Source organism: Trichomonas vaginalis, chromosome V, assembly GCF_026262505.1.
Source record: "Trichomonas vaginalis G3 chromosome V, whole genome shotgun sequence".
In the NCBI taxonomy this organism is placed as follows: Eukaryota; Parabasalia; order Trichomonadida; family Trichomonadidae; genus Trichomonas; species Trichomonas vaginalis.
In genome coordinates this window covers 14977095-14990197 of record NC_067207.1, presented here as the reverse complement: position 1 = coordinate 14990197, position 13103 = coordinate 14977095, and the positions used below count along the sequence as shown (strand labels likewise).

The 13103-nt window shown below is 31.3% G+C and overlaps 4 protein-coding genes across 4 annotated transcripts, besides 2 other annotated features; 1 reads left to right on the top strand and 3 right to left on the bottom strand.

Moving 5' to 3' along the window:
• Nucleotides 1-100: 100 nt before the first annotated feature.
• TVAGG3_0338540 (tRNA export from nucleus) lies at nucleotides 101-1971 on the bottom strand (the record flags this gene model as incomplete). The annotated part of the gene is made up of 1 exon (XM_001317452.1): nucleotides 180-1952. The coding sequence occupies one exon, from the start codon at nucleotides 1950-1952 to the stop codon at nucleotides 180-182; it is 1773 nt and encodes a 590-aa protein (XP_001317487.1).
• A 322-nt stretch (nucleotides 1972-2293) lies between these two features.
• On the bottom strand, nucleotides 2294-3867 carry TVAGG3_0338530 (cilia- and flagella-associated protein 100 family; the record flags this gene model as incomplete). The annotated part of the gene is made up of 1 exon (XM_001317451.1): nucleotides 2476-3861. The coding sequence occupies one exon, from the start codon at nucleotides 3859-3861 to the stop codon at nucleotides 2476-2478; it is 1386 nt and encodes a 461-aa protein (XP_001317486.1).
• A 669-nt stretch (nucleotides 3868-4536) lies between these two features.
• Nucleotides 4537-4948, top strand: TVAGG3_0338520 (uncharacterized protein; the record flags this gene model as incomplete). The annotated part of the gene is made up of 1 exon (XM_001317450.2): nucleotides 4537-4806. The coding sequence occupies one exon, from the start codon at nucleotides 4537-4539 to the stop codon at nucleotides 4804-4806; it is 270 nt and encodes an 89-aa protein (XP_001317485.1).
• A 681-nt stretch (nucleotides 4949-5629) lies between these two features.
• Nucleotides 5630-6015: a mobile genetic element.
• A 2338-nt stretch (nucleotides 6016-8353) lies between these two features.
• Nucleotides 8354-8401: a mobile genetic element.
• Nucleotides 8402-9911: 1510 nt separating this feature from the next.
• On the bottom strand, nucleotides 9912-11971 carry TVAGG3_0338490 (uncharacterized protein; the record flags this gene model as incomplete). The annotated part of the gene is made up of 1 exon (XM_001317449.1): nucleotides 10081-11214. The coding sequence occupies one exon, from the start codon at nucleotides 11212-11214 to the stop codon at nucleotides 10081-10083; it is 1134 nt and encodes a 377-aa protein (XP_001317484.1).
• Nucleotides 11972-13103: the final 1132 nt, after the last annotated feature.

The window sequence follows — 13103 nt, the reverse complement described above, 5'->3', positions numbered from 1 at the left end:
CTTCAAAAATGAAGAAATTCAAACTCTATATTACTCTATTCTTCAAAAATGAAGAAATTCAAACTCTATATTACTCTATTCTTCAAAGTTAAATTAAGAATTAAATTAAAAAGTATAAATCTTTATAAATAAAAAAATTCCAACTCTATATTACTCTATTGTTCAAATAATAAAATATTTCATAACTTATGGTCAAGAGATTTAATAATTTCTCCACCAATAATTCGGATTTGTTGCATTACGTCTTCTACATCTAGTTTCAGCTTTCCTGACTCACTTAGTTTGGCGCTATTCATGTTTTGTGGCTCCAAAGGCAGCTCTTTATTTAATGTGTCCTCAGATAAAGACAAACCTATTGAAGGACCGCCGAATTCGTTATACCAGATAGAGAGGACAGATCCATATCTCTCAGCAATCTCTTCTACAAGCATGTGAACAGGATCAAAGCCTGGCATTAAAGAATCTAATTTCGGAGCGACTCCACTTCCTCTTACATCGTATTTACCATGGAAATTCTGCTTAGAGAATATTACTCTACCCGCGAATGGCCTTTCCTTGTGGTTTACTTTGATGACAAAGTTCCATTTGTTTGTTGGAGTTCCGAAAACCTTTTCTAGCGTTGCCTGATGCTGTGAAATCTTCAGTTCCCTCTCGACAATTGTCTTTAGACTGTCCCTGGCCGCTGCTCTGATGTATTTGATGACAGATTGAGATGGACCACGAGATGTGTACTCAGATTTCCTGCAGTGCGGTGCAGCTACGATCAGAAGACGCTTGTCATCATGGGCCAGGTCAGGAGAAGCCTCCAAAATGGAGAAAACGTTCTGATGACTGTCATCAAGATGAGATAAAAGGGAAAGGAACCTTGCGAAGGCTGTAAACGCAAATTTTGGTGGTATTGTGTTCTCGTAGATATAAATCATTAAGAGTTCGATGGCTTCGCTCGTAAATAATTCGGATGCAACGCATTTGCAGCGCATCCAACGAATTGCAGCACGTACAGCAATGGAAAATGAGTTGTATTTGTTTGACATGGCTAAAACATTCGCGTGTTGTAAACGATCAACGCGTTCTAGTTGTTCTAATTGTTTTCCATAAACTGTGCCTTCAAAATCACTCAATTCGTTGTTGTGGATACCTACAGCACTAAACACGTATCCGCGGAACAGTATTTCGATGCCAGTTGGCGTAGTTCTTGATTCAATATTTAATTTGGCCAAAGCCTTTGAAATTGCGAGAAACGCTGCAACTTTGAATGGTACAACTTCTCTTTGACGTGTTGGCCAGGCTGAGAAGCCTTCGAGCTTAATAATAATTTTGATAACTTCTGGAGCCAAAGAATTGTAATCAGACTTCTCGGAAACGAGTGAGTAAGGGAATACGGCGGTTTTTCTCAAGAATGGGGAAGTTGGGATGACGTTTGAAATAGAAATTGTTAAATCTTGAAGAGTTATGAGTTTTGTAGTGAGTTCGTCGAATGCTGACTGTGGATCTGCTTGTGGAAGTTCTTTGCCACCTATCTCGAATATTGAATTGATGTCACGGTTCGCAAGTTCTATAGAAACTTTTGGATCGTAGTGAATTTGAAGTGCTAACTGCGCAGTTTCAATAACAGGATTGTCTGTCTTCAAATCGATACCTTCTGCAAGTGAACCATCTGTAAATCTGTGAATTGTTGACTTGTTATTCCAAAACTTTACAAAATCTGGTGCATCTTCTGCTTTTGGATGAGGACCTCTAATTACTTTTGATGAAATATCTTCTGCCTGGTCGAAATTGATTCCAAAAACAAGCTTTTGGGCATCAATTACATGAATTTCAAGTATTTTCTTACCAAAAGCCTGCTTTAAAATACCAGAAACATATTCAGCATCATCAGCTTTAACCTTTTTAGCTGCATTGACAATGAGTAACGTATCAAATATATCTTGTGGCTTTGGTAATGATTCCATATTGTGCTCCTGCGACGATAGGAAAATTTACAAGATTTTAGTGAAAAGGACATGGATTTGATATCAGCAAAAAGAAAATACGTATCAAATGTACTTTTGAATCATTAAATAATCAATCTAAAAATCAAAGGTTTTTGAAATTTTATTTTGAATTATGAGATTTAATTCATTAACAAGTAATTTGACACATTTAGATCTTAGTGCAATTAATGATTCATATATAGCATAGCAGTCATTTTGCATTATTAAAAAGATATTTTGAAAAAAGTTAAATTAATTGGAAAAAGCACATACAACCCTTTGTATCTTAGTGCTATTAATGATTCATATATAACATAGCAGTCATTTTGCATTATTAAAAAGATATTTTGAAAAAAGTTAAATTAATTGGAAAAAACACATACAAACCTTTAGATCTTAGTGCGACTAATGATTCATATATAGCATAGCAGTAATTTTGGAGGAATAAAAAGATATTTTGAAAAAAGTTAAATTAATTGGAAAAAACACATACAAACAAAATTTACTCGGGTGGGCCAAAGAGAAGAGCATTCTCTTTTTCTTGTTGGGCGGCAAGAATATCAGATTGGTTGCGGTGCTTTGTAACAAGCTTGTAAGGAAGCATACGCTCAATGGAACGCTTCTTATCATGCTTTGGAATAGATTTGTTCGCTCTCTGCAAAGCTTGTTCAACTTTTCGCAATTGTTCAAGACGACGCTTTTCCTGGCCATCCAAACGTTCTTTAAGCTTACGTTCTTCATCCTTCTTCGTTTTGATCTCAGAAAGGATGTCAGAGGAAACAGTATCTTCAATTTTGATCATACTTTCGAGAGAAGACTCGATTTTTTCAAGCATATTCATGGGACTGATATCAGGCTTGCTTCCAAAACAAGCTACATAAGTATCAGTAACCAATTGCTTTAATTTGGCGATTTCTTGATCTAATGAATCATTTTTCTTCGCAGCCTCTGTTCCATTGTAGTCCCTGGACTCTAATTCACGTGGCTTGTTCTCAGAGGCTGTTATATCTTTCTCTTCTTGCTCTTGTTGGCTGGCTTTTTTCTGAACTTTTTCATTTATGACTCCCTGAGCTTCAACGTAATGATTGTAGCACTTCACGAGATTGAGAGTCTCACTCTGAAGAAGATCAAGCTCGTCAACAAGGACAGAAGGGTGATTGAAATATTCAAAAATATTATTATATCCTTCATTAAGAAATCCCTTCAAAAACTTTTCGCACTCTTGGTAAGTCTCCAAAATTTCCTCGTTTTTGGAGATAATTGAGGTTTTTGTATTTACACTTGCTTGTAATTGAATTAGCTCTTTGTTTAGAGTAGAATACATCGCAGAGTTCTCTGCTGCTTGCTTCCTGCTCTTAGAAAGTGCAGCCTGAAGTTTATTCATTGAAATTTTATATTCATTTGCTTCATCTGCGCAATCTTGTTCATCTTTGATGACTTGAGCTTCCGTATTAACCTGTATTCTATGCAATTTTGCGATGTCATGCTGCTTTTTATTGATTAATAACTGAGTTAAATAAACTTGACGCATTTGATACATTTTTTCAGGCATTGTTTTAGTTCTTGCTTTCACTTGGTTCATAGTGACTGAATTTAATGATTTTGACGCAGCAGAAGTTGCACGAGAATTTGCACGACTTTGATGAGCGGAAGTAGCTGGTGTAATTAAGACAGGAACACGCACACGAGTTTGTTCAGCTCGCTCTTCAAGTGATCTTTGAGATAATTCAAGCTGTTCACGAGATAATCTGTTGTTTCTACTTTCTCGCGTTTCTGCTTTAGTGTTCCTTGATACAGTGATGAATGGATTGCCGTTCTTGTTATATTCAACTGCTTCACCATCACATGATATGTCAGTCAGGCGAAGAATTTGTTCTAAATCATCCATTCTTTGTAAACAATTTCAACAAAAAGTGACAAATTTTATAAAAAACGTGCAAATTTTCCTCTAAAACCCTGTAAAATATCAAGTTTCAGAGCATTGAAACAATAAAATTTATTTGACATTCTTTCGCTGAAATTAATGAACTATAATATGATCTGGAAATTGCTTATGATAAAATTATCTCATTTGATTTTTTATTTGAAATGCATTTTGTCCGATACAAAAATGCGTATTTATATACCACGATTTTACATAATTCAACAAAATTCTTTGAAATTCAACTTGAAATGAAAATTTGAAAAATTTTTCTTGAAAATCAATCAGAATGAATGGAAATCATCTCATCGTAATTATATTGAACTATGATAACATATCTACGATTGATTAATTGAGTAGATTTCAAGGTATCCAAAATTGGCAAACAAAAAATTGATGAACACAAAAAATCGGCCTGATCAAAACAAATTTTTGATCATTTGTCATACAAATATACATGGGAAACATATTAGGCGAAATAAAATATTGGACAAGAACTTTGAAAAAAAAAATGAGGTGGAGTTGCATATTGTCAGAAAAAAATTTTATAGTTCAAGGATCCAAATTACGCATATAAATCTAAGCAGAAAATAATTATAAATCACCGATAAAAAATTAAGTTGACGGTTTGGCCATTTTTTAATGTCTTTCCTGGCACCAGGCTCAGAGGCACCTGCTCAAGAAGAGCAGAGTTCAGGCTATGGTAAATTAAAAGCAAATCCAAAGGCTCGTAATCGCCGTGGTGGTGTAAAGTTTTTCGATTCAGCAGATTGGGCAATGAAAAACGGCAACGAACAGAAACAAGAAGAACAGCCAACAACAGTTCCATACAATGCACAGATTACAGAAGGTGAAGCCCCAGCTGATGGTGAATCACCACTTGCTGGTAGCAATTCACCAATTTGCGGATAAATACTCCCCTCCTTTCCCGTATTATATTTGATAATAAACCTTTTGATTTTTTGATTACATTCGGATTAGATATTTAAACAGGTAAAGTTTATATATTCTATTTCATTATTATCCTTTTTCAATAATTCTTTATTTTCCCGTCATAATTGTTTATATTAGGATATGAAAAAATTTCATATAATTTGTTTTTGACTTTTTCGACTATAAAATTTTTCATAAAATATCTTCCAGAATCTAACATTAAAAATAGATTAGATTATAATTAAATCAAACAGTATTGTTGCATGCTAAGTAGTGTCAATGTGTAAACCTCTCAATTTTATCGTCGGGGAAGCAACACAATTCCCTCAAAAATATTGAAAAAATATAGAAAATAAAATGAATTAAGATGTACTTAAAATGAGAAATAGATTATGATATTAGATTTTAGAAAAAACAGACTTTTGATATAACTTTTGAGAATCTCATATAAAAAAAAGCATTTAAAAATAAATTTAAATATCTTATTTATTTTACTATTGTAAATATATTCTGAGATTTTTAGAAAAAAACACTTTTCATAAGTATTCAATATTTGAAAATACGCTCCAAAAAAGAATAGATTCTTTTATATTCGCTTATATAAAAGGAGACTCTCTATCAGATGCGAATGCCTGAATTCAGCACCTCTGATAGAGAGTTTCCTCTTATATAAGCGGATCTTTTTCATGAGTTATTGTTAATATAAAAACATAAAAAGCTACCAATATGAGAAATTAAACCCTGCGAAGTGCCAGTTCTAGACTGGCACCTCGCAGGGTTTAATTTCTCTTGACAAATGACAAAACTTGTTCGCAATTGTGAACCATTGCGAGCAAGTTTGCCAGATATCTGGAAGGAATTGCTCCTTATGATATATGCATTGTAACTGTATATATCATAAAGAGCAATTCCTTCAATTAAACGCAAAAACTTTGGTGCAATCGTTGCTGATTGCACCAAAGTTTTCGAACTTTCCCGAGGGAATTGGAGGGTGAGAGATACATAGTCTATCTATGTACCTCCCACCCTCCAAATCCCACTCTAAATGGGAGAAACTTTGTTCGCATGTTATCTTATTCAAACAAAGTTTCTCCCATTGAGAGAAGGAATAGGAGCCTACCAGCACTGATATATAATCAGTGCTTTGTAGGCTCCTATTCCTAATAAAAATTTGAAAACTTTGGAGCATTTGATTATTGTATTTTGTCAAGAGAAATTAAACCCTGCGAGGTGCCAGTCTAGAACTGGCACCTCGCAGGGTTTAATTTCTCATATTGGTAGCTTTTTATGTTTTTATATTAACAATAACTCATGAAAAAGATCCGCTTATATAAGAGGAAACTCTCTATCAGAGGTGCTGAATTCAGGCATTCGCATCTGATAGAGAGTCTCCTTTTATATAAGCGAATATAAAAGAATCTATTCTTTTTTGGAGCGTATTTTCAAATATTGAATACTTATGAAAAGTGAGAGGTAGGGCAACGATAGAAAATTTTTGGAAAAAAAGTTCGGAGATCTTAAACGTATCATATTCCCTGCATGGTTTGGTATCTTCCGCCATGCGTTGTGCCAAACATATTGACACTTTCCAATAATTAATTTATGGTATGAGTCACAGAGTTAGATTATAAAAAGAAAGTAAATAATTGCAATTAGAAATCATATATGTCGGAAATCAAATGTTGATGAGCAGAAACCTTTTACTCATCATAAAAGAGATAAATCACTAAAGATTTGTATACATTAAAATTTGATATTTGGTGCTCGAAAACTGTCTGATGGGACTCCTCCAAAATGAACCAATCTATCGCTGAGGACCAAATTAGATGATGTGGATGGTGTATTCTCTAATTTTAACTTAGGAAGAATGGAACAAAACGAATGACGACAACAACATGTCAAACATAGATTAAATATCTATGAATCAATAAAGTATACGTGCATTGAAGGTGATAACGATCACTTGAGGCTTATAACTCTTTGACTAAATTATGCAATAATTAAATATAATCATTTTTATATTTTTATACTGATAGTAATTAATATACTATCCTGCTTAATAAATGGTATGATCAAATTTGTTTGAAAATTTAATTATGTATATGAAACTATGTCTTCTATATAAAAATCAAAATTTTCGGACGAACCTAGATTGAACCTTTATGAAAATCTATCATTTTTGTTAATTGAGTTAATATGAATCTTTTACATATGTATATATAGCATTGATAGCTTATATAATCATGGTTTATTCCATATTAACATATTTTTTCAGTTAAATTTGTTAATAATATCATGTAACAAATTAATTCAAGATTAGAATGTCTACAAAATGCTAACAAATAAGAACAAAATACGATTTCTCGACTTAAATTTTAATATGGAGTAGTTTTTCGTTTAAATCTAATTAAAAATGAATAAAAACTTATCTTGTACTATTTTCATTCAAAGATTTTAATAATGTAAATCATGCATTTTCATAATTCAGTACAGTTCTTTTTAGAATTAAAGTTGATGAGGATGATATTTGTGATTTAAAATAATTTGTTAATGTTCACCTTTTATTCATCACCTTGTGGTATGCCCTAAAGCAATAGCATTATCAATTCTGCTGAATTGATCAACTCAAAATTCCAAAAAAAATTCAAAATTTCAAAAATGAAATTAAACAATTTGAATTTTCACATGAAAAAATCAATTTCGAAAAAAATTTGGAAAATCAAAGTATTTGATAATTAGTCAAATAATCAATTTACATCGTTTTTACTCATAAAAAACAACTAATTTTTGATTTTGATATCATATTTGATAAATACTCATTCCAGAGTTGACGTAATGTATTAATTATTGTTAGAGATATTGCTTTCGCAGCAAAATTCTTATTTCATGAAAGAAAAAAAAAATGATTTTATTCCAACAAAAACAAGTAAACAGATGAATGGAAACGTACTATATTTTCATAAATGTAGTAATCAGCGTGTCAGCTTTTGTTTATCATGTTCGAGTCAAAATGTATTAACTTGTAATAAGAAATATTCGAAGATTATATGAAGTATTGAGCATTCTTTGTAGAAATATTTGTAATTCATTACTAACATATATAATAAAGTTGTTTTTTTTTCCTTATTGCAATAATTTTGTCTGATTTTAATAACTTTTCATGTATACGAGTTGTGTGAATATGCATCATAATATGCGTAAATATACTTATTTGCGACGAATAATGTGGTTGCATAATGGAGGTGCTAAATTTTGATTTTAATATGGGGCTTTGGTATGTATAATCATGTTCTTATCTCAACGTAGGAGAATTGGTGCAATATGATTAAAATTTACGAGGTTGATATCTTAAATTGAATAATTCTGGAGTATAAATCACAATGCAGCTAATTCTATGTTAAAGATAGATACAGATTGTAGTAATCAATTAGGGAGTACAAATTCATTCTTTCATTTCTGTCGTATTGAGCAGAAAGGAAGAGATCATAACCCTAGGAAAAAAAGCCCAAATTTGTCACTTTTCATAGTACGTTAAACTCAATTCGCTCGGCGAATGCCGAGCACACGTACTCATCATTCAACATAATATTCTCATTCTTTGGTTATTATAGTGCCAGACAACACAAGATTTCAAAGAATTACTTGAGTTTTCAATTAATCTTAATCCGATTTTAGATTTATCGAGAACTCCATCATCACAATCACATACTTCAGTGCGGTAACTACAATTATCCATATACAGAAGGAAGTTCTTTTCGAACAACTCATTTTGAGTCTGTTTTGGAAAGAACTTCTTTCTGTCCGACTTAATTTCATAGTTCCTGATCAACCAAAAGACAGAAACCACACACTATCTACTTAGGAAAGGAGTTCTTTCTAAATCTTCCTTAAATTGAGATTTTACGAGAGATAACCCTTCTATTGCACTTAAAAATGAACATTTTGATATCTTTAGTATCACACATGGTCATATATAGTATTTCATCTACATGAATACATTCATCTTTCGAAGTCTCTCATTAAATGGAGGCTTCGAAAGATGAATCGTTTTATTCATACAACTTTAAATCTCGAACACATTTAGAGAGTGAGTATATCATTTTATTCTTGTTTTGAGTTTATTCTGATTCAAAATTGCAGTGAAAACAGAAGTTCACACATCATATCTGAATGTGAGCTCATCTATACTTATACGATCTCAATACCTCCACTCTAAGCATAAGAGGTGAAGTTATATAAAAATTATCAGATGCGTTGAAGTCTCAAAAGAATTGCCTGAATGCTTGTTTCATATTTGTCCAAGTAGTTTCAATGAATAAATGTATTGTTTTTTATAATTTCGATTTATTTTTAGAAAATATTCAATATAAACCTTTATTGTGTTATTTACATCTCATAAATTCTCTGTCTAAATCATATAAAAGCGCGTTTTACCCCTATGAATCAAGAAATTCATTCAATATTCATGGTATATTTATTAAATTTATACGATTTACTAATAATCAATATTATATCCTCATAAATAGCAATATATTTTGGTAATCTATGATAATCATATACAATATTTGAAATCAAATTTTCATTAGTTTAGGTTCCTTGTTAATAGTAAACCATTATATTTAGTACTAATAATAAAATCTATGTGTCGTATTGAAATTCAATAAAATTACTTATTCGGTCCAAAAAAACAAATTAGATAAATTTTTTCTTTTTTTATGTAATTTTTGTTTTTCATTTTTCTCAAGATCCTAAGTTATGTTCTAACTTTTGACATCATATCCTATCATGCTAGGCTATATATTATAGCATATCCAAAAGGCAAGGAAATCTATCAGAGAAGCCTTTTTGACCTATCGTTGCCCTACCTCTGAAAAGTGTTTTTCCTAAAAATTTAATATAATGCTTAGCACAATATATAAAATTAAAATATCTATAATTATTTTCTATATCACACTTTTCATTACACCTTGAAAAGTCTTCTCAAACTCTATTTTTAATTATTTTTTAGATATATCTCAAGTGTGATTATTCAAAAACTCATATAGACTATATTTATTTTTTTCATTCAAAAAATTATATGAGAATCTCAAATTAACTTTCAAATTTTTTATTTTAAAAACATATTAATAATCATATTTTAAGATACTTTTTCGCCCAAAAAATAATCGTACTTCCTCGACGATTAATAGGCTCTCAATTTCTATCGTTGACACTACTTAGCATGCAACAGTATTTACATTTTTAAGAAACAAATTAATCACTTTTGTTAATATGAGGACTTTTCGCCCAAATTGAGTTAAAGAATTCAATTGTCTTGTTTTGTATTGTTTTATCGTTAATTCTGAGGTTGTACGATAGCAAATCTCCTTCAATATAACTGATATCGTGTCCGAAGAAGAAAATTTCATCATCCAAGACCATAAATGAAGGGCCATTGTTCTCAGAGCTTAGTGTTCTTACTTCTACACTCGGATAGTCATCAGCGCCTACTAATCTTGGCGCATCTTTGAAAATTAAGTATTTCATGTCAGTTTGATTGAGAAATTGAAGGGCTTTGAGGAGAAGGAATACATCTGGGCTTCCTATGTTTTTAATACGCTCTTCTTGTGGAATACTAGGGAATTGTGTTGAATATAACCATAATTTTTTTGGAACAGCGTCAATATCAGTATTTAGGGATCTGTTGATTACGTCATGGGCACTAATCCTAAATGGCATCTGCGACATCGATGAATGGAACGCGTAAACTGAAGATTCACCGACAATTGTTGGTCTTACTGCAGATGAATGAGCAATTAATGATTGGCTGTAGGATTCTTTGTATCTACTTGATCCTTCGATTTGTAACTTGTAAAAATCGAGAAAAGAAATGAAATCGTCGTATAATGGTTGGCAATTTTCAATTTTTATCCTTTGTATCATAGATGTAGAAGGAATTCCTTCGGTTTTGTTTCCAATGAAATAATCTGGTAGTAAATATATGGTATTATCGACACGAATTGCGTTTAAATCAAGAGTATTTTTAATAGAACCTGGTTTAACTAAATTTTTGAATCCGTTGTCTCTTAGTTTTGATTCTAGATTATCGTCGTTGCCTAAAATGACTTCTGTCTTGATTTTATTTTGATCAATGGTTTTCAAAAGTTGTAACTCTTCATCGAGAATATATGACGTTAAAATAATAGTTATTGATTCTTTGGCATTACTAAACGCAGCATTTAATTCTGTATGAACTTCAGATCTGTTAAGAAATTGGATATCTGGTAAAGAATCGCAATGATCATGCGAAAGAATGGCAGTATTTGAAACAGAAACTAATGTCGAGGCAAGAAAAACAATAGCAGATAAAGCCATGCCTATAAGATAGACTTCCTTTTTTAACAGCATTTTGAAAAGTGACACAAAAGGAATTATAAAGGCTTGAAGTATGATTTTAGCATTTCTTATTTGTAAATAAGAACATTCTCTTTCTTGTATAAAAGAAATTCAAATTAGAATAAAATGATAGTAGATATTGTTTTACCCAGATTTTCCTTACTTTTACCACTCCCCATGTAATTTCTGGGGAAAACGATAATTCATTTTTTTTATGGATGAATAGATCGTTTTCCTAGAAAGGACCTCATATCTCTGGCTAAAAAGAGTGTCAGATCCTAAATAGGTTATTGATCTAGTGTACAAATCCAATAAAAAGCCTATTTTTTTGGCTTTTTTGGTGCTCATTTTTTCGAAGATCTACATGAATATGGGGAAACCATCGGATTTTTTGGTTAACCCACATCTTCATGTATTCTGGACTATCTTTCCTCGAAGGACCTCTTTACGGGTGTAAAAACTCATAAAGTTCTCAAAAGATTCATTCTCGATCTCCATGCTGAAAGAATTTACAATAAAAAAGAGATCTACGCATCAAACTACAGCCATAAATGAACTGAACCCCTAAAGCTCAGCTCTTAGTTTATCAAAAACGTCGAAATCCTTCTCATTGCAATCAAATTTTCTCAATAACTCATAAGAAAAATCGAATTTTGATTAAGCCGATGTTATAGGTATCACAAATACTACAAACTTGAGCAATATCGAAATTGCCAGCAAAAGTTTGAAATTGCATTGCTCATATTTGTTTTGTAAACTAAAAATCTGCTTATATTATTCATTAATTTTTTATATATTATTCATATACTTTAATAAAAACAATACTATTTCACCTTAAAAATGAATTTCATAAGTCAATATTATTTTTTTGAAAATGTATCAATTTTCGATTAAAACAACATGAGAATAAAATTTACGCAAAATTATTTTTAAAAATGGTTTTAAAAATTTACAATTGTTGAAGAATAAGATTGGAAGAAGTTTTGAAGTTTAATTTTAAGAAAAAAATTCGGATATTATTCATGGATCTAAGTAATCTGATATTTGAGTATCGGCACTATGCATAAAACATATATTTATAGTTTTTTTGGAGTTTTATGATTTTAAATATATTCAAATTTGGCAATCCAATAGATTTTTAAAAAATAGGTAAATAAAAATAGATTACATATGCAGCAGATTTAGAACATGAAACAAATCTTATAGTGACCCAAAAAAAAATTCATGATCCAAAAAAGAAAAAAATTATCTAAATGGGAATCAAGCTTTGGCATAATGAATCACTATATCAGATGTTTCGATTACACCACACCGGCAGTTCGAAAAATACCCTTGGTGGTTCTATTTAATAGCTACTCCCAACGATAGGCGGTGTCCCCAGCTTTAGAGGGGTGGTAAAAGTAAGGAAAATCTGGGTATTATTAAAAAGAAATCAAAAGAATATACCTTTTATACATGAAGCACACATCTTATTAATGACGAGCTAAATATTAGATTTCGTCAGAGTTAGTGTTACAGTCTTCTTCTTTCTTCTTTATAGGTTTGACCATTCTTTGATGGAACATGAATCTATGAAATAACTACCACAACTACTTTTCTATCTGCAATTACAGAATTTTGTACTATCATTCATTTTCTTCGGTAGTGGGATCAATTGATACAAGAAACCATGATATTTCTTTATAGTTAAGTGATTTGGCAGAACAAAGAGGAGTAAGTCGATATTTATACCATGATAAATAAGATTTGCAGATGAACTGGATATCCATTTCCTAACTTTAAGGATAACCTCCTTGTATTGGAAAATAGTTTCTACAAAGGGAATCATCACTTCTATTAAAGAACTAAAATGTGAAAAGGTGCGAAAAATTGTAAAAAAACAAAATCAATTTTTCAATCTG